The sequence below is a fragment of the Malurus melanocephalus genome, unplaced genomic scaffold, assembly GCF_030028575.1.
Source record: "Malurus melanocephalus ecotype Western Australia unplaced genomic scaffold, MMel_1.1 scaffold_59, whole genome shotgun sequence".
Taxonomy (NCBI): domain Eukaryota; kingdom Metazoa; phylum Chordata; class Aves; order Passeriformes; family Maluridae; genus Malurus; species Malurus melanocephalus.
In genome coordinates, this window is record NW_026623291.1 from 2655977 (window position 1) to 2672032 (window position 16056).

A 16056-nucleotide genomic window follows, 5' to 3' on the forward strand; every position below is an offset into this window, starting at 1 on the left:
CATGAGGTTTGTGTGGGGTCTCTGGAGCAGTGGGAACATCCCACTGTGAGAGGCATATCAGGAAATGGGTGTACAAARGGCCTGGAGTGCGACCAGCTTTGGTGAAGGTTTCCACAGGGAAAAAACGTTTTCATTGGGATTTTGGATAATTTGAGGCTCCTTCTTACATGTTTGCCTGATGAACCTTCCCCCTTTGTAAGGGAGCTGGGAATCCTGAACTCACATGATGAAAGTCCCTGATAAGTGTTTTTATTTCCTATTTTTTTGATGTTTTCATCCCAGCAGGAGTCAGAGTAAGAGAATATGTGTAAGTTGCCCATCTTTGACTTTGTCAGGAATGATGACATGGGGAAACTGGCAGAGGAGCATCACTGCTCTGCCCTTAATTTTCCTTGTACAACTGAGGGTGATCTAAAAAACCAGGCACAGCCAARATCTTTCCTCCTCCTGAGCTCATCAAACAATCACTGCCTCATCACACCTCATTTGCATCTGGCTGACCTTGATTCTCCTCCGTGGATGGGAAGATGAAGAGATGGGAGTGTAAAAGCTCAGGGTTGGGATTTTATGGGTGAGTTGTGAAAGAGTGGCTGGTGCAGACTGGTCTTGTGGAAATATCGTGTGCTGTGCCATGGAAGATGAGAGTAAATGGATTAAACAGGAGATAAAAAGGGGGAGGGCACCTGGTTTGCTATTGCTGAAGAAAATATGGAAAGAAAATACATGTAAAAAACTATTAGAGATGGTCATTAGCTGCACCGTGGGTTCAAGGTTCTTTTAGTAATTGGCCATGTAGTGAATACTACAAATTATATAAAAAGCTCTTAAGTGAGTGAAGGCTTTTAGTGAATGGTTGGGGGAAACAAAGGAATACTTATCCAGACAGAACTTTTATTCTAATTTAAGAAATATCCTTTTTCTGAGATAACAGCTGCTTTGAATAAACTGAAATATCTTCTCCATTAGCTCTGGCAGGAGCTCTTATTCAGGTAAACTTTAATCCAACATATGTCTGTAGAGTAATAAGTTTAATGGGAGCCATTAAACTGTTGTAGGAGTAAGAATGGTGCTTGGGGCAAGTAGGAAGAGTAAATTAGGAGTGGAAAAACCATGAATTATAGTAGGGAAATTATAATTTATGCTGATTATGCTGGGGGAATATTTAACTAAATTGAGACCCTTCATTGCAAGCTAAGCTCTACAACAGAATTCTRCTAGAAAGAACTTAGTAGTCCTGTGCTCCAGGCAGACTTTTAGATACAAGTTTAGTTCTGGTTTAAGAAAGCTCAGGGCTTGAGCAGGATTTTATGGGTTTGGTTTTGACCCTTGGGCTATAAATGCCCCTGTAAAATGAATGCTAAAATTATAGCTTCCACAAATTTCGAAGAGCACCAATGGAGAAAGTTCCACCTGGACTTTGGGCACAGTTTCTCAGAGCAGAGCACTTCAAGTGCTATTAAACTGCGTTCAAAACTCTATTTTATTGGGTAGTTAATTTCACATCCCAGTCTATCAGGCCGACATGTTCTTTGAGAAGGGACAAACTTTTCAAGGCATTTTAAAAATAATTTCACTGACAGATTTGCAGCTCCGAGAATATTAATAAACTGAAATGGCTTTTCACCCTGCAGTAGCCACAAAGCAATTACGATTTGTCTGTGGGCAGACTAATGAAACCAGCTGTTAACAGCCTAATGAGAATTTAAACCAGACCTCTGCTCCACAGAAATATCCCTTTTCTGTCCCTGATTATCCTGCCCCCAGTGCTTTCCAGAGAAGCTGAATTGCTTGATGGTCAGGTAAAAACTGCCGTGTTTTATAGAAGTAGTGACGCACTTCTCTGAGGTGGTGCTTCACTTGTGCTGGGGTCCCAACACAAATCACAAATCACAAATCACAAATCACAAATCACAATTCCTGCAGGAGGTGGGAACATGGAGAGGTCTGATAGCTCAGTGTGGGTGTCATGGTTTTACTTGGTCTGACTTTTGGTGGTGGGGGGATGGGACCAAGAAACCACAAAGATGGCTCCTGTGAGGAAGTTCTAGAAACTTTCTCCTTCTTCTCCAGGAAAAAGAGTCCTACCCCCTGTGTTTTAGAGCCARTCCATCATGGCTCCACAACTGGAGTGGAGGGCTTTTGGTTTAGTGTTTCCTTCAGGGACAGACAGCAATAGAGATAAATCTTTCTTTCAGAGATAAGATGTTGCTGTTTTGGTTCTAATCCCAGCTTGCTTTCAATACAGCTTTCCCTGGCYGTTCATATATTGTTTTTCTGTTTCTTTGAATAGCCTGTCATTCCAGATGACCTTTAAAGGTCCCTTGCAACCCAAACGATTCTGTAATTCTTTTGATACATAATGAATAGCAACATGTATTTTACCCTCATTATGCACAGTATTACATGATGTCTGGCCTTTTTGGGTTCTTTCTTCTCCAGGTCCTCATCACTGCRCTCACTCCTATATGCTCTTAATTATATCTGTTGCTTATCAGTGAACATTTACAGTTCTGCCACCCATGTTTTGAGCAAGTTTTCTGTGACTCACTGCACCAGACACCAGATCAGGCCAAAGAAGAGCAGTGGATGCATTCAGCTGTGTTTTCTCTTTCTCCCTCTGTGTACATGCTGCTGTTTTGAGCACTCTTGCTTTCTGAGCTCTTGCACATGTCTTGATTCTTTCCTGGAAAACTAGAGGGATATCAWGATTAAATCCTGTCTCAGCTTTGAGGTCTGGCTTTTGAAGAGTCCCAGTCATCTTCTCCTACTCATCTCATCCAGTCCTTAATGCAAATATTAGGCCTTTGTGGAACATTTTTCAACTCTGTGCATTCTGACACTGCTTTYCAATGGAAGCTTTTGTGTCTTTGAAAGGTTTCCTGCTGTGGGAATGACAACCCTCAATCCCAATGCTTGATGGTGTTTGTGGTTGCCTGAGTTGTGAAGCCTCCTGAAAAACATTGTGGTTTTTTTCCTTGACTCTTTTCATCAACAGATTACAAGTCTTTCCAAAGAGAATTTCAACTAATCTCTGGTCGTGGCATTTCAAAGGGTTTTCTTTCATCAGTACCTGCTGACAATCCAATTAGCTAACTGCCTTTAATTAACCATAATATATTCCAGGAGAGCAGAATAACAATGGAACAAAATCAAGCAGTGGCAATTCTGTGACTGAACTTGGACCTCCCCTTTCCCAGGTGCAGGATTTTGGACAGCCCTGCAACTCCTTGCTGTCCCCTCTGAGATCTGCCATGAGTGCCTTGAATTCCTGGGGAGGGAAAAGCATCCAATCCCTCAGCTCCAGGTTCACCCGTGTGCAGTGAACCCAAAGAGACCAGTGGGTATTTCTTCCTGTGGTTTGTGTGCCTGGGCTTTGCACACAGGAGCTTTGATTTTGAAAATTTGGCCAGCCTAGCTTCTCAGGCAGGGATCTYTCCACTGCAAGAGGGGCTTACGTCTGTTTTTCCCTCATCTCCTTATCTGCATGTTCCTTGGTGGAGACTTTTTCAGTCAGGAGAGCATGGCAGGAGTGCTGGAATAAAACAAGCTTGTGTTTTGGTGTGGTGTTCAGTGTCTGGMTTCAGGTGGTTGATTCATCCCYCAGCTGCYKGGCMCCAAAATYCTTTAAACTCCACACCTGAGCTCCTGTTACTGATGTGGGACTGAGACAACACGGAGCTTCTGGGCTTTTCTTGTGTTAGCAGAACAAACCATTGCTCTCCTAAACTGGGCACCACTAACCCAAGGCTTCACCCCACTCTTTGCAAACACGAGGGGATGGCTGCTTACACTGCTCATCCTGTTCCTGGGAGAGATRCATTCAAAGGATWGGAAGCTCCACAGGATTTTGGTTAYGAGGTTTCCTTAAAAATGGGGTTAGATGAGGTGTGTAGGACTCATTTCTTCAGAAGGGCAGGAGAAACTGCTAMAGGCTCCCCCTGAAGGGCCTCCTTACCCAGCAGTCTGACACAGATTTGCTTCTGAAGAACTCTATAATTTGTCCTTATTATGTTATATGTGTGATTTAATGAAAGGCTCTTTCTCTACTGTAATTGAGCTCTTAATCTCATCTGAAAAGCAGAGCACAATCCCTTCAGAAATGCTGTTTGAGTAACAGCCTGTTTGTGTTTCCTTTGCCGTGGTGTTGCTCACTGAGCTGTTCTCTCTTTATTTGAGAGCAGACAACAAACAGATTTCTCTGAGTCAAAAACACGTCAGTGGTGCCACACAGAGTAGATTTGAATAGAAACCTATCTCACTGCCCAACTGAGCGAGCAARATCTTCCCTGGTTCTGCAAAGGGTGTGAAGAAGTGAGTTTTCCTTAGTGAACACCTGAGGCCTCATGCAGGTGATGCTCAGGAAATGTAACATGAGGATGGCAGCTGTCAGYAAAATGATTGGCTCTGGGCAGGTAAAGGCAGGAGATAAAGATGGAAAGTCAAATCAACAGGATGCTGAAAAAAATTGTAAGAGGAGCAATGACTTCAGTGAAAATCCCTCCATCTTAAACCTCCAAAAAGCATTTTTACATTAATCCACAAAAATGTCCTGTTTTTGATCTGTCTGATCTTCCTAAATAGCATTTTTCAGTTAGAATTATGAGTTGAGAGACATTAAAGAAGGCTGAGCACAGGAGTTTTCATTGTGATCTTTGCACATTTTCCTGGAGGGAGGCCCCAAGCCCCAGCTGCAGACCGGGGGGACCTGTTTCCCTAAACACTCCCAAACCCCACAGTGGGACTGACCCAGAACCCAGGATCTGTAGGGGACTATGAAAATATTTCACACTAGAAAACACTGGAAACTTGCTGGTGATCCACAGCTCCCAGTTCAAACCTCAGGCAATGCCAGCAGTGAYCAGTTTGCTGCCTGCACTGTGAATGCAGAACTGATGGTTGTGAGTGGGACTGTGGATGGCTTTTTGGGGCACACAGAACCTTCCATCCCTACTGCTCTGTCCACACTAGAGAGTGGATTTTCCTCGAGAAATACCTGAAGAATGGGAAGGATGAAGAGACAATTGTTCCCTGCCAGTGAGGGCTGTGCTTGTTGCAAACACACAAGTTACATCTCGTACAGGTCCACAGGGATGGAAGGCTGAGATCAGCTCAGCTCTGCCATTTACCAGGGGAGTGAGGACCAAACTCTGCACCACACTTTCACAAGTGGAGACAAGAGGGTTGGATCACATCCAGAGGGAGGATGAAGAATGTGTCATGTTTTGTCTTGCCATGCATAGCAGATATCCTAAATTAGAGCACCAATATCTTCCCAAACTCTGCTTTTTCCTCTACCTCCTCCCATGTGAGAAGAACCATTCATTCTGATCCTGCCCCTTCCACCTGTCCCAGTAAATATCTCAATTACTGGAGTAAYTGGCACTATTGGATCAGATTTGATGTGATGAGCAGTGGATTTTCGTAGTCAGCATCTCAATTTAAAGTGACACAAATAAAAGATCAATTCCTGCTTTCCTGGAGAAGAAATTAAGGAAAAATCTTTTYGTGCTGTGAACTGAGTGTACAAAGCTATAGAGGTAGAAAGTGGAGATGAGATTGTCTCCTGAGAGGAGTAAATTTGTCAATTTAGCAAATTAGAGAGAATATGCTTTCACCTTTGAAGCAGTCAGGTACCACAATGATGCCACTYTGAGCAGGCAGGGTTGGGGTGGGGATTGCTCCCATGGATTTTGACAGATCTATTCTCACAATAACCCATTTGCTGGTGCCAGCTCTGCAAGACAGCTGCTCAAGGACAATTTCTCTGCCTGATTTCACAGAATTTTCCATTCTGTTTCCCTCCCTGTGGATGGTGTCCTGGATGAGACCATCCTGCCACATTTAATGCCTGTGTGGTGACACTGAAGTGGCTTTGTGTGATGCCCTCGAGYCTGCAAGGGCTCTGTGCCCTTCCAGCCAAAGCTGTGACAGGTTGGAGAGAATTTATTGAGTTACTCAGCAGCATCAAAAGCCCTGGGAGAAATAGTGTTGTGGCCATGTAAGGTGAAACCAGAGGGTTTCATGCTTTTTGGTGGAGGATCAGATGATGCTGCAGAAACTTCCATCTGGAACACAGCAGCCCAAGGCATTGGGGAGAGGGTTGAGATCCCACTTGGCACAGTTTCTTGTCCAAAATCAGCCCAAAACACATTCCCTCCTAATGTAATGGACTTTTTTTTTGGTATTTTCTGCCAGAAACAGAGCAAAAATTAGGAGGGGGTACACCAGCTGAGAAATGATGAGGAAAAAGAGCTCTGTGTCCACAGGGATGCTGTGGARAGGGCTGGAGGCAGCTTGTGCCACCTGGCAAGTCCCTGCTGCAATGGCTAACGTGCTCCTGATTATATTTAATTAATTAGCAGCAGGGGAGAATCTGGAATCAGAGTTGTGCTGCTGCAGTAACAGGAAACAMGATGTTCTCTTGGCACTGGAGCTGCTCTCAGGTACCCGTGGYTGTGCTCGCCAAGGAAACGGGGCAGTGACTCAGAGGAGGAGCAGCAGCAGCAGCACAGGGCTGGCTCAACACTTGGATTTGCTGCTCCTGAGCACGGACCTCATGTCCCTGCAGCAYCTTTCCATCCAGGAATGGTGTGGAAAAGGGTGGCAAACCCTCAGGGATGTGAATCCTAGAGGGGATGTGATGAGATGAATTTTCCGCATTGGCCCTTTCTCGCTGTGTTATCTCCTCCCCTTGTGAGGTATGTGCTGGTGTCCCTTCTGGTGGAGTTTGTTACTAAGTGAAACATTCAGGTTTTTTCTGCTTTTTGGCCCTGATTTTGTGACTAGGCAAACATTTGCTTTATTGAAAAAATGTGATCAGTCCTGCCACTTTCTCAGGAGCTGCTCAGGTACCTGAAGTTAAGCAGGTTTGTATTTCCCAGGTACCTTCAGCTRTAATTACAATGTAAAATGATTTCTTCCTTTTCAGTCTCATGAGAATGCTCTAGTCTTTTGTTTCTGATGCCTCCTTAGATTGATTAATTCCTGCTAGTTCCCTTCATGTCCCTTTAAATACTAAAAAGAGGCTAATGCTACATACTTGGGAGAATCAGAGAAAGGTTTGGGGACATTTAAAAGCCATCATGTTTTATAGTGCTATCTTCCCTCAATTAAAGTTMCTTCCATTTTTTGGGGTGATTTTTTTCCTTTTTTCTTCTTTTGCTAATTGTGATGCTGCTCACTGTGAAACTCACAAAGGAACCCCAAGAAATCAGYCAGTCAAGCAGATAAGGAAACAGATGCTGTAGAGCACAAAGGTCAAATAAATACAGACAGCTGGAAAAAAAAGGCTTTGGAAAATGAGGGGAAACTGCTTAGGTGGAAAAGAAGGGGTTTTGAAATGGGATTACAAATGGAAAACCTTTTTCTGAAGAGAAATAAAATACCATGGTCTCTAAAAAATATCTTAATTAATTCAGGGCAGTAATAGAGAAGGAATAAGAACTTGCATTAGGTAAATGGGAAGTCCTTACAGCCAGTGGACTCTCTGCAGAGCCCATTACAAAGATGTGCCCGGTGCATTTAGACTCTGATTTTCTCATTGTTTCCTGGCCTCTGCCACATGAGAAATAACAGGGAAAAGCTCCAATCCAGGAAAACATTTAACAAACTCTGCTAGGTAGGACTTGCACTGTCTAGCTGGCTGCTGACCCGTGTGGTGGCTTTCCTCCCCATGTCTGAGTAATGAAGCATCTTTCTGGCCTATTAGAAAAGAGACATTCTTTAATTAAAATGCAGTTAACTGCAGCCTCATTAGCCTGGATCGTGTTTCACTGTTCCCTGGATGGCAGGCAGAGATGGCACTTGTACTTGTTTCRTTAGGAATGCAAAATGCCACCGGGTGGTCGCTCTCGGGTACAGGCAGTGCCTCMCGCTCCAGCGTTTGTCCCCATGGAATGCAGAAATGTCCCCAGATCCATCCCAATGACTCCATCAGCCACCCCAGATGGGGCTGCTCACCAAGGGCAGGGCCTGGGTCTCTCTGTGCACTGTTTGCCCCGGCAATGTTGAACCCTCCTGTGGTGTGGGAGGGTGTAGCTGCTGGCCAAACAGCGACAAAAAAGAATAGATACAAAACCACACAAAAAGTGGGTGAAAAAAACAGAGARAAAGAAGAACTTTATTGTGGGACAARCCTCTTTTATCCACTTTAGCAACCAGCGTATACATTAGTGTCAAACATACATTGGTTAAGAGACAGCTGTTTAATTAGTAATCAGAACATAATTGGTGAGTTTGCAAAAGCTACAGTATCAGTAATGTTTATAATTTCCAGCCACCTGCATTATCATTTCTACATTCCAATCTGCTTTTCTCAACAGCAGCCAAGGATGCGGCATTCCTCCTCCATGTAGGCTGTTAACATCCCTTTCTTTTCCCAGGCCTCAGTCATACACAATAATTGGCTGAGTTTCAGAATCAGGGCTTGTGGGGCCGCTTTTTTCCCCCACAGGAGGGATCCAGGCCTTGAGGGTTCCTGTGTCATTTCATTGTGCTGATAGGAACTAACGAGCCGTGTAGTTCTTGTCTCTTGATTACTGAACTTTGTTCTGCTCTCTGAAAATGGTGAAGTGCATCAGAAGGATGTGGAACTGCTGGAACTGCTCCAGAGGAGGCCATGAAGATGCTCCGAGGGCTGGAGCGGTTCTGCCCTGGAAACAGGCTGAGAGAGCTGGAGTGTTCAGCTTGGAAAAGAGAAGGCTCCAAGGAGATAATTGAGCTTCTTTCAATGCCTAAAGGTGCTCCAGGTGAGCTGGAGAGGGATTTTGGACAAGGGCCTGGAGTGACAGGACAAGGGGAATGGTTTCAGCCTCAGAGAGGACAGAGTTAGATGGGATATTGGGATTAAACCCTTCCCTGTGAGGGTGGCGAGGCCCTGGGCTGCCCAGAGAATCTGGGGCTGCCCCATCCCTGGAGGTGTTCCAGGCCACGTTGGATAGGGCTTGGAGAAACCTGGTCTAGTGGAAGGCAGAGGGGTGGAAYGAGATGGTYTTTAARTTCCTTTTTAACCCAAAAYATTTCAGGATTCTCTGTCTGGGCTGCTGAACCCAGCCAAAAGAAGAGCAACATTGCTGAGATTGAGTGAAAAGGGGGATTAAAACCACCTGTGTTTACCCTTTAAACCCCTTCAAACCCCTTCAAACATCAATTAAGATTGTTCTGATAAAGACAGGGCAGCACTCAGACATGCTGAATGCTGCTCCCGGGTGTATCTCCGGGTAAGATCACAAAGGAGTTTTTGTTGCTCTTCAGTCSTGGCTGAAATCTAAACCTCAGCGAGTGCAGCTCCAAGGGTGACACGAGCTGGGAGATGCAGAGGAGATGTTCCTCAATACAGTAACTCAACTGCAGCCAGAACTGAGGCATCTGCGCAGGGATTTCATATTCACCGACTGGGAGGGAAATCTAATCAGCACTTGCTAATTTTCATGAAGTCAAACACCTGGGATTCACTTCAGRCTTGCATTTTCCTGGAATAATTCAACACAAACACTGTATATTGATACACATGCACTTGACTTTTCTGTTGTTTGATGAGACTACAATTTGTCATTCTCTTGTGGTTCCTGCAATCCTTCCTCTCCTGTGGTTTGCAGTTGAATTACCACCCCCTACCCCARGACTATTCATCTGTTATGTTTTGGATATTGTTGCTCTTCAAAGGAAGGCAAACAATGCTTGTGTAAGCCAGCCTGCTTCCCAGGCAGATTTTATTGGCATCAGATCCTGCATCAAACCAGAATTCAATCTCATCTCCATTGTTGTGGGTCTCCATTATCTTTTTCCTTGTCATTGCTTTTCCATTTCTTATTACTATGCCGTTCTCAGTCTTGAGCAACATCATTCAGARCTACACAGAAGTCACATACTGCTGGTTTTTTATTCACATTTGCTTTTTACCTAATCCCAACCAGCTCTCTGTTGAACATCTGTTTTTACCTGGGCTGACAGGTGTATTTTTTAGCTGTAAATATTGCAAATCTGGGATACGGAATTTTTCTTACTCTGCGAATCTAATCAAGGTCCTTTTCTAARGTGTCACTGAACATCTGAATTCTCTCTTTCTCCCAACAACCTGCAGTGCTGGTTTTGAGTGAGATAAACCAGGCAGTCTGGAGTCACTCCTTAACTGCTCTTCCATCTCCTCATCCTGTGGTTGGGGTGGGATGGTTGGTTGGGTAGGCAGCTTGTGCAGAGAACCCAGTGCATCTTCACCAGGGCTGGACAACCCTTTTGGTGTAAATTTTCCTTTATATCTAATCTAAGCCTCCACTGGTGCAACCTGAGGCTGTTTCCTCTYGTCCTGTTGGTTGTTACCTGGGAGAAGAGACTCTGCACACACATACACAGAGGGATAGATGGGTATGTGGCATGGGAATTCCCTTTGATTCCTCCAGCAGAAACCCATGTGCGTGGTCCTTTTTGTTGCACAGCAGGTAAAAACTGAAGCAGTGAGATGTATCTTAACCAGGGAGAAATCTGGAGGCGGGGGGAGAAAGATGCTTTGAAAGGGAATAAAACTTGCTGCCAGGCTTTCCTCTGTGAGCAAGTCCAATTTCTTTCTTTCTTTTTTTTTTTTTTTTCTTTTGGTGCTGTGTTATTCCTCCGTGGGCAGGAGGCTGCAGGCATTTCAATTCTCTTCAAGTCCTTGTTTCAAAAAGGGCCCAAAATATGTTCTCTTCTAAGAGGCAGTAAACATCAAGTGCACAATGCAGCTTCTCTAAGCCTCTCTTCTTCTGTCTCAGGGAGAAAGGAATTCTCCAAGCCCTAGAGCCTGACTCACTCGCTGTGTGAGCATGAATTAACCAGGAATGTTCGAGAATTATTCCTGAATAATTCATGAACCTGAATTAATCATGCATTTTCATGAATTATTCATGAATAACTCATGGAAATGCAAGGTTTATTCATGCTCCAAAAAACCCAAGGCTTTTTCTCTTCTCTTCTGCTCTCTCTCCCTGTAAGAAACAGACCTGAAACAAGCTAAGGAAAAGAATAATATATGTATATGGGAAAATAACAGGAATAATAATGCTGAAACAAAACAACCAGGAGAAAAGAAAGCCAAAGCTCTTTTTTTTTTTTTCTTTGCAGTGAGGACAGCAGGTGGGAGCTTTCCAAGCCAGACAAAGGAGACCTGACAAGGAACTGTGGTGAAGGGACAAGCCCAAGGCAAAGAAGTGTCCGGTCACCTCCTCTCCTGGAGCAGGCAGCTGAGACCTGCAGAGACAGGAGGCATCTTGCAAGACTCAACACCTGGAGCAGTGCTAACCAGGCAAGAAGCAGCTTGTGATCTCTCTCTTTTTTTTTCTCTCTCTGTTTGTGTGTTCATGTAGTTTTGGTGCATTCATAAGGGTAAATGAGCAAGTGGTTAACGGGGAAGGAAGATCAGTGTGTTTTCTTTAAATGTTAAAGGAAAATCCCTCCTGAGAGCTGTTTGGGTTGGGGCTGTTTGCTGTTTGGAATGTGGAGCTCTGATTCTGGGAGGGAGAAGGCTCAGCTGTGCATTTTTCCCAGTTTCTGGTCTGTAGCCTTCCCTGTGTTTGGGAGAGGGCTGGGGGCAGCTGCCTGCCGCAGGGATGGGGATGTGGGGGGTCAGGCACACAGATCATTTATGTTTGGTGTTTCCTGATAAAAATCAGTGCCRGAGAAAAGGGTTGGAGAAATCCAGRTGTGAGACTGTGCCAGCAGGGCAGGCTGGCAGGTTTGGGGAGAGCTACAGCTCCTGCATGGAGCTTTGCTGCAGCTGATGGTGGTGGAGGCAGGGAAGGAGAAAGTTCTCCAGGGTGAACTTGAACCTTCCAAGTGAGAGGAATCAAATCCAGGGCAGGAATTTTATTGGGGTTTGGAGACAAAACAAGAAACTGGAATAATTTGGGTCTTAGCTGCCTTACCTGCTGTCTTGTGTGTGCTCCAGCTCTCCCTGCCCCAGCTCAGCTTTGGACATTGTGGGCATTCTCTCTGAGCCATGGTGCCCAGCGCACGGGCTCACCCCATCCCCAGAACCCTTCTCCAAATCCCACTGCTGAGCAGAGCAGGCAGGACTGGGGTGATGCTCTGCCAGGGCCTTTAGGAGCTCTGGCAGTGGTCTCTGCTTGATTTGGTCCCTATCCATAAAGTGTTGGTTGGAAGCAGGAAAGAAACCCCTCCTGGGCTCAGCCACCCTCATCTCCTCAGCTGCTCCTCGGCACGGGAGGTTTTGCAAATCACACCAGCCTGGCACTGTGGTTTCTCCAGTGGTTGAAGTCTGCAGCTCCAGGGGCAGAAAGAGGTATCTCCGTGGGCACAGCAGTGAGCCAGGACTTAGGATCCAGCTCCTTGCAGCTTTGTTGCTTGACTGCCTTAGATATATCTGTCCCTGGTCTGTGCCTCAGTTTCCCCATGGGTKAAATGAAGGGAATTTGCTGTTCTCCTTACTGAAGCACTCTGATGTTTACCAGGGGAAATAACTGAGCAAAGGAATGATAATTTCCTGGAATACCCCCAGGTCCTTTTGAGCCTCTTCTCTGCACTGCCTGTGTGGATATTACACAGACACAGCCCTGCTCTCGAGCAAATTGCTGTGGGTCTGTTGAAGCCATTTGAGCTGTGATGGCTCATGGGGCAGAGGAACCAGCCTGTGTCTGCTCAGGGGCTTATCCAGAGTCTGCTCCAAGTGTCTGCTGTGAGAGCTGGCCCTGCCTGACCCCAGATGAGACAGGACATGGCTCTCAATTCAAATGACACTTGGATGCACTGATGGCACCTGGGGCAGTCAGACCCAAGACAGCCTCCCAGTGACGAGCTTTAAGATGAGGCAAGCTCAGAACGGCAGGAACGGGAAAAGAGAAATAATGCATGGAGAAGATGCAGGGCCARGTATTTTCTATCTGCAGGTTGTGCTGCCGCAGGCAAAGCACCGTTTGTGAGCACTCCCAACAACGAACAGCCCAAACCCTTGTGGTGACACTCCCATTCTGCTCCCTGTGCTCCAGGTGGGCAGCCCTGATGTCAGCCAAGCTCTACGTGCTCATCAGCTGGCCGGATGGCAGCCGGGTCATCAGTGTGGAGAACATCAAGGAGCCCCGCAAGCCCTTCCACCTCTACACAGTGGGGGAGCAGGTCCTGGCCCGATGCCCCGGCTTCAGTGGCCTCTACTGGGGTGTGGTGGAAGGCATCAGTGGTGAGTGACACCCACCTGGCCTGGGTTTGCAATCCAGGRCTGCTCAGGAGCAACCTTCTGAGGAGGTCAGTGCTGAAACGTCTTCTCTTCCTACAGAGCACAAAGATGTTTTGGAGAAGAAGCTGCTGGAAGATCGACAGCTCCTGGAGAAGTTAAGTGAGTAAGGGGTTTTGAACATTGCACCCTTCTACTTCCAGGGGTTTTTTTGGGTGGGAGGATGCTGGGGATGTGGTAATCCCCATAATAATCAGCATAAATTTCACATCACTGCAATCAGGGTACCAAGCATTGAGTGGGAGGGGGGAGATCCAAATCATTGATGCCCCGTGGCACATCCTGAGTATCTGCCTTGCTTTCAGAAGAAGAACCAGCTGTCCACAGCATGATGCCATCCCCACCAAAAAAATCCAGGAAAACCTTCCCCAAATGGACCCAYGGGAACGCATCCAGGAAATACCCCAGTGACAGGAGCTATCCTGCAAAGCCACTGCTGAGGGTGGCTGAGGCCAGCCTGCCCCACGATGCCAGCAACTCCTCCATCCTCAAGGACAGACATGTCCTGGGAGGCTCAGCAGGAAGCCCCCGTTCCCTGGCAGCTCCTCCCCACCCAGCCAGCGCCTTCACAGCTCCATCTGCCTTCATCACCATGGCCATGCCAGGGCCAGGCACTTCCCAGGGTGAAGAGGACAGGGCTGCTCCAGCTGCCAGAGGTAACCTTGGGTTCTGCCTCTGCTGCCTGGTCCTGAATAGCAGGGTGGGATGGGRAGCTGCAGAGCAGCCAGAAAACCTCTGCTTTTCTCTGGGGCTGTGTGGGCTTTTCTTAGGGCTATGGAGGGCAGAGATGACATCTTCAGGTTYTTTATACCAGGGAGATCTCCCACAGGAGAGCTGTCTAAAGGGAGATGTGTGATACCTGTGGGATAGTGCATGGTCTCTGCTCTGTAGGCACCAGGTCTGTCTCCTTGGCTAGCAGTTCTCTCCCCACAAGCCAGAAGACAACCTAAATGAATGCCTGCCTGAATAACTGAAATTCCCATTTGTATCTCAATTAGTCAAACCTTCTCAGATTTGCCTATTTCCCTATTCTTCCACCCACTAACACACACACATTAAATGCACTTATGAAAATACATTAGTGTGTTATTTACCTGCTGACAGACAGAAACATCCACAGACAAGTTTGCTCTGCTCGCTTTGCCCACTATCTCTTTTGTGCTGGGACCAGAAGCCCTTGAGATGCCCCCTTTTTCTAATAACAAATCCCCCCTGATGAGCCCTGGAAAGCCTGTCTGGATCACTCTGTTTATGCAAAGGGAATAGCATGTTGCCATGCAGTCTAGCAGGAGTTCTTAGATAATCTGCTCTGGACACAGAGGGATTAATGACCTTTTCCAGAGCTGATTTTTCAGTTTGTCTCCCATCCCTGCTGCAGATTACATCACCCTTCCAATGAAGAGGAAGTCAGATGGCATCCTGTCCCCATGCCAGCAGCACATCTGTCTGAACAGGTAATCCTGAAGTGCACTGAGGACCTTGGATGCTTCACATCCTGTATTGATTTCTGTCCACCCTTTCTCCATTCTCTGGCAGTGAGTAGATGCTCATGGAGGTTAAACCTAAAGCACAGAARATAACAGGAGATTGTGTGGGCACAYACAGAAGAGGATGCACAGGARTTTGTCCACATGAAGRACCCCTAATACTTCCTCTCAATCCATTTTATTCTTATTGCAAAGGGAAGCAGAATTGACTTTGCTTTGAGTTACAGATAATTCTCCTCAGGAATTATTATAAATATGAGTACAAAGCTGTTTGTGGCAGTGGTGTTTAACTTGCTTGTTTTTTTCAGCCGTGAAGAGCGAAAGACTGATGCTTTGCAAGAGATGGATGGCTTTGAGAGGATTCACAAAAATTTCAGTCCTGGTGAGATGGAAAGGTAATTAACAAAAGAAGGCACTTGTTCCTAACTGTGTTTTTCTCCTCACTACAAGAGCAAGCAGTGAGATCCCAGCTGGGTGACAAAGTGGGGCAATTTTAAACCCCAAAGTTGCTGAGTCTCTTTATAATCAGARCCAGGTGTTTCTGATTGTAGGGGTTTGGAATTAGGGATGCAAGAAGGCTCTAAAACAATGCAGAAATGACAAAGCTCTTGCCTATAACAATCAAAACAYGGTGGTGTGTTCCCTGTTTTATTGTTCATTACTTTGATGATCCAGTATCCAGCGATAAAGTGATGCTAGGGACAGCTTTCTTGCACAGAAATGGGTGCCAAAAAATTGAAGTTGTCATTCTTGTATTGTCATTTCCCACAAGTCCATTTTTTAATACCACAAATATGTTTGTCCTGGGACTTGCAGGACAGGCTTTCTATCTTTCCTTACAACTGAGAAGGAAATTGAGCATCAAAGTCTCCCTGTATGCATGACAAGAGGGAGTTGAGGGTTAAACTCAACATTCCTGAGTTACTGAAAAGTCCAGGCCATGTCATTTTCCCCTCCTGCCTCACTCCTCACCCAGGAACAGCTGGAAAGGCTGATTCTCAGGCCCTGCTTGCTGAAGGGATGAAATCACTGCTTGTGGGTGAAGGAGTGACATCCACAGTGAGGACAAGGTGTTTTCTCACCTTTACAACACCCACTTTAATTTTTCAGGGCAGAGAAGATCGAGCAGCTGGAGAGGATGGTGCTGGACCTCCAACAGGATGTCGTCTCTCTGAAGAAGAAGGTGCAGAGGTTGGAATCCCTGTCCTTCCAGGAGGAGCCCCACCGGCAGCCGTGCGAGGTGGTGGAGCTCTTCAACGGCTACACCAAGGAGCAGCTCAAAGAGACCATCAGGTTCGACCAGAAAATCAGCACAGCCTGCAAGACCCTGCTCTACAAACTCTTCACCTCCGA

General features: G+C 46.1%; 1 protein-coding gene across 1 annotated transcript; it reads left to right on the plus strand.

Moving 5' to 3' along the window:
• The first annotated feature begins 12981 nt into the window (after positions 1-12981).
• LOC130573460 (uncharacterized) lies at positions 12982-14759 on the plus strand. The gene is made up of 5 exons (XM_057365896.1): positions 12982-13162; positions 13259-13318; positions 13522-13872; positions 14595-14670; positions 14753-14759. The coding sequence occupies exons 1-5, from the start codon at positions 12988-12990 to the stop codon at positions 14757-14759; spliced, it is 669 nt and encodes a 222-aa protein (XP_057221879.1). The 5' UTR covers positions 12982-12987.
• The last annotated feature ends 1297 nt before the right edge of the window (positions 14760-16056 follow it).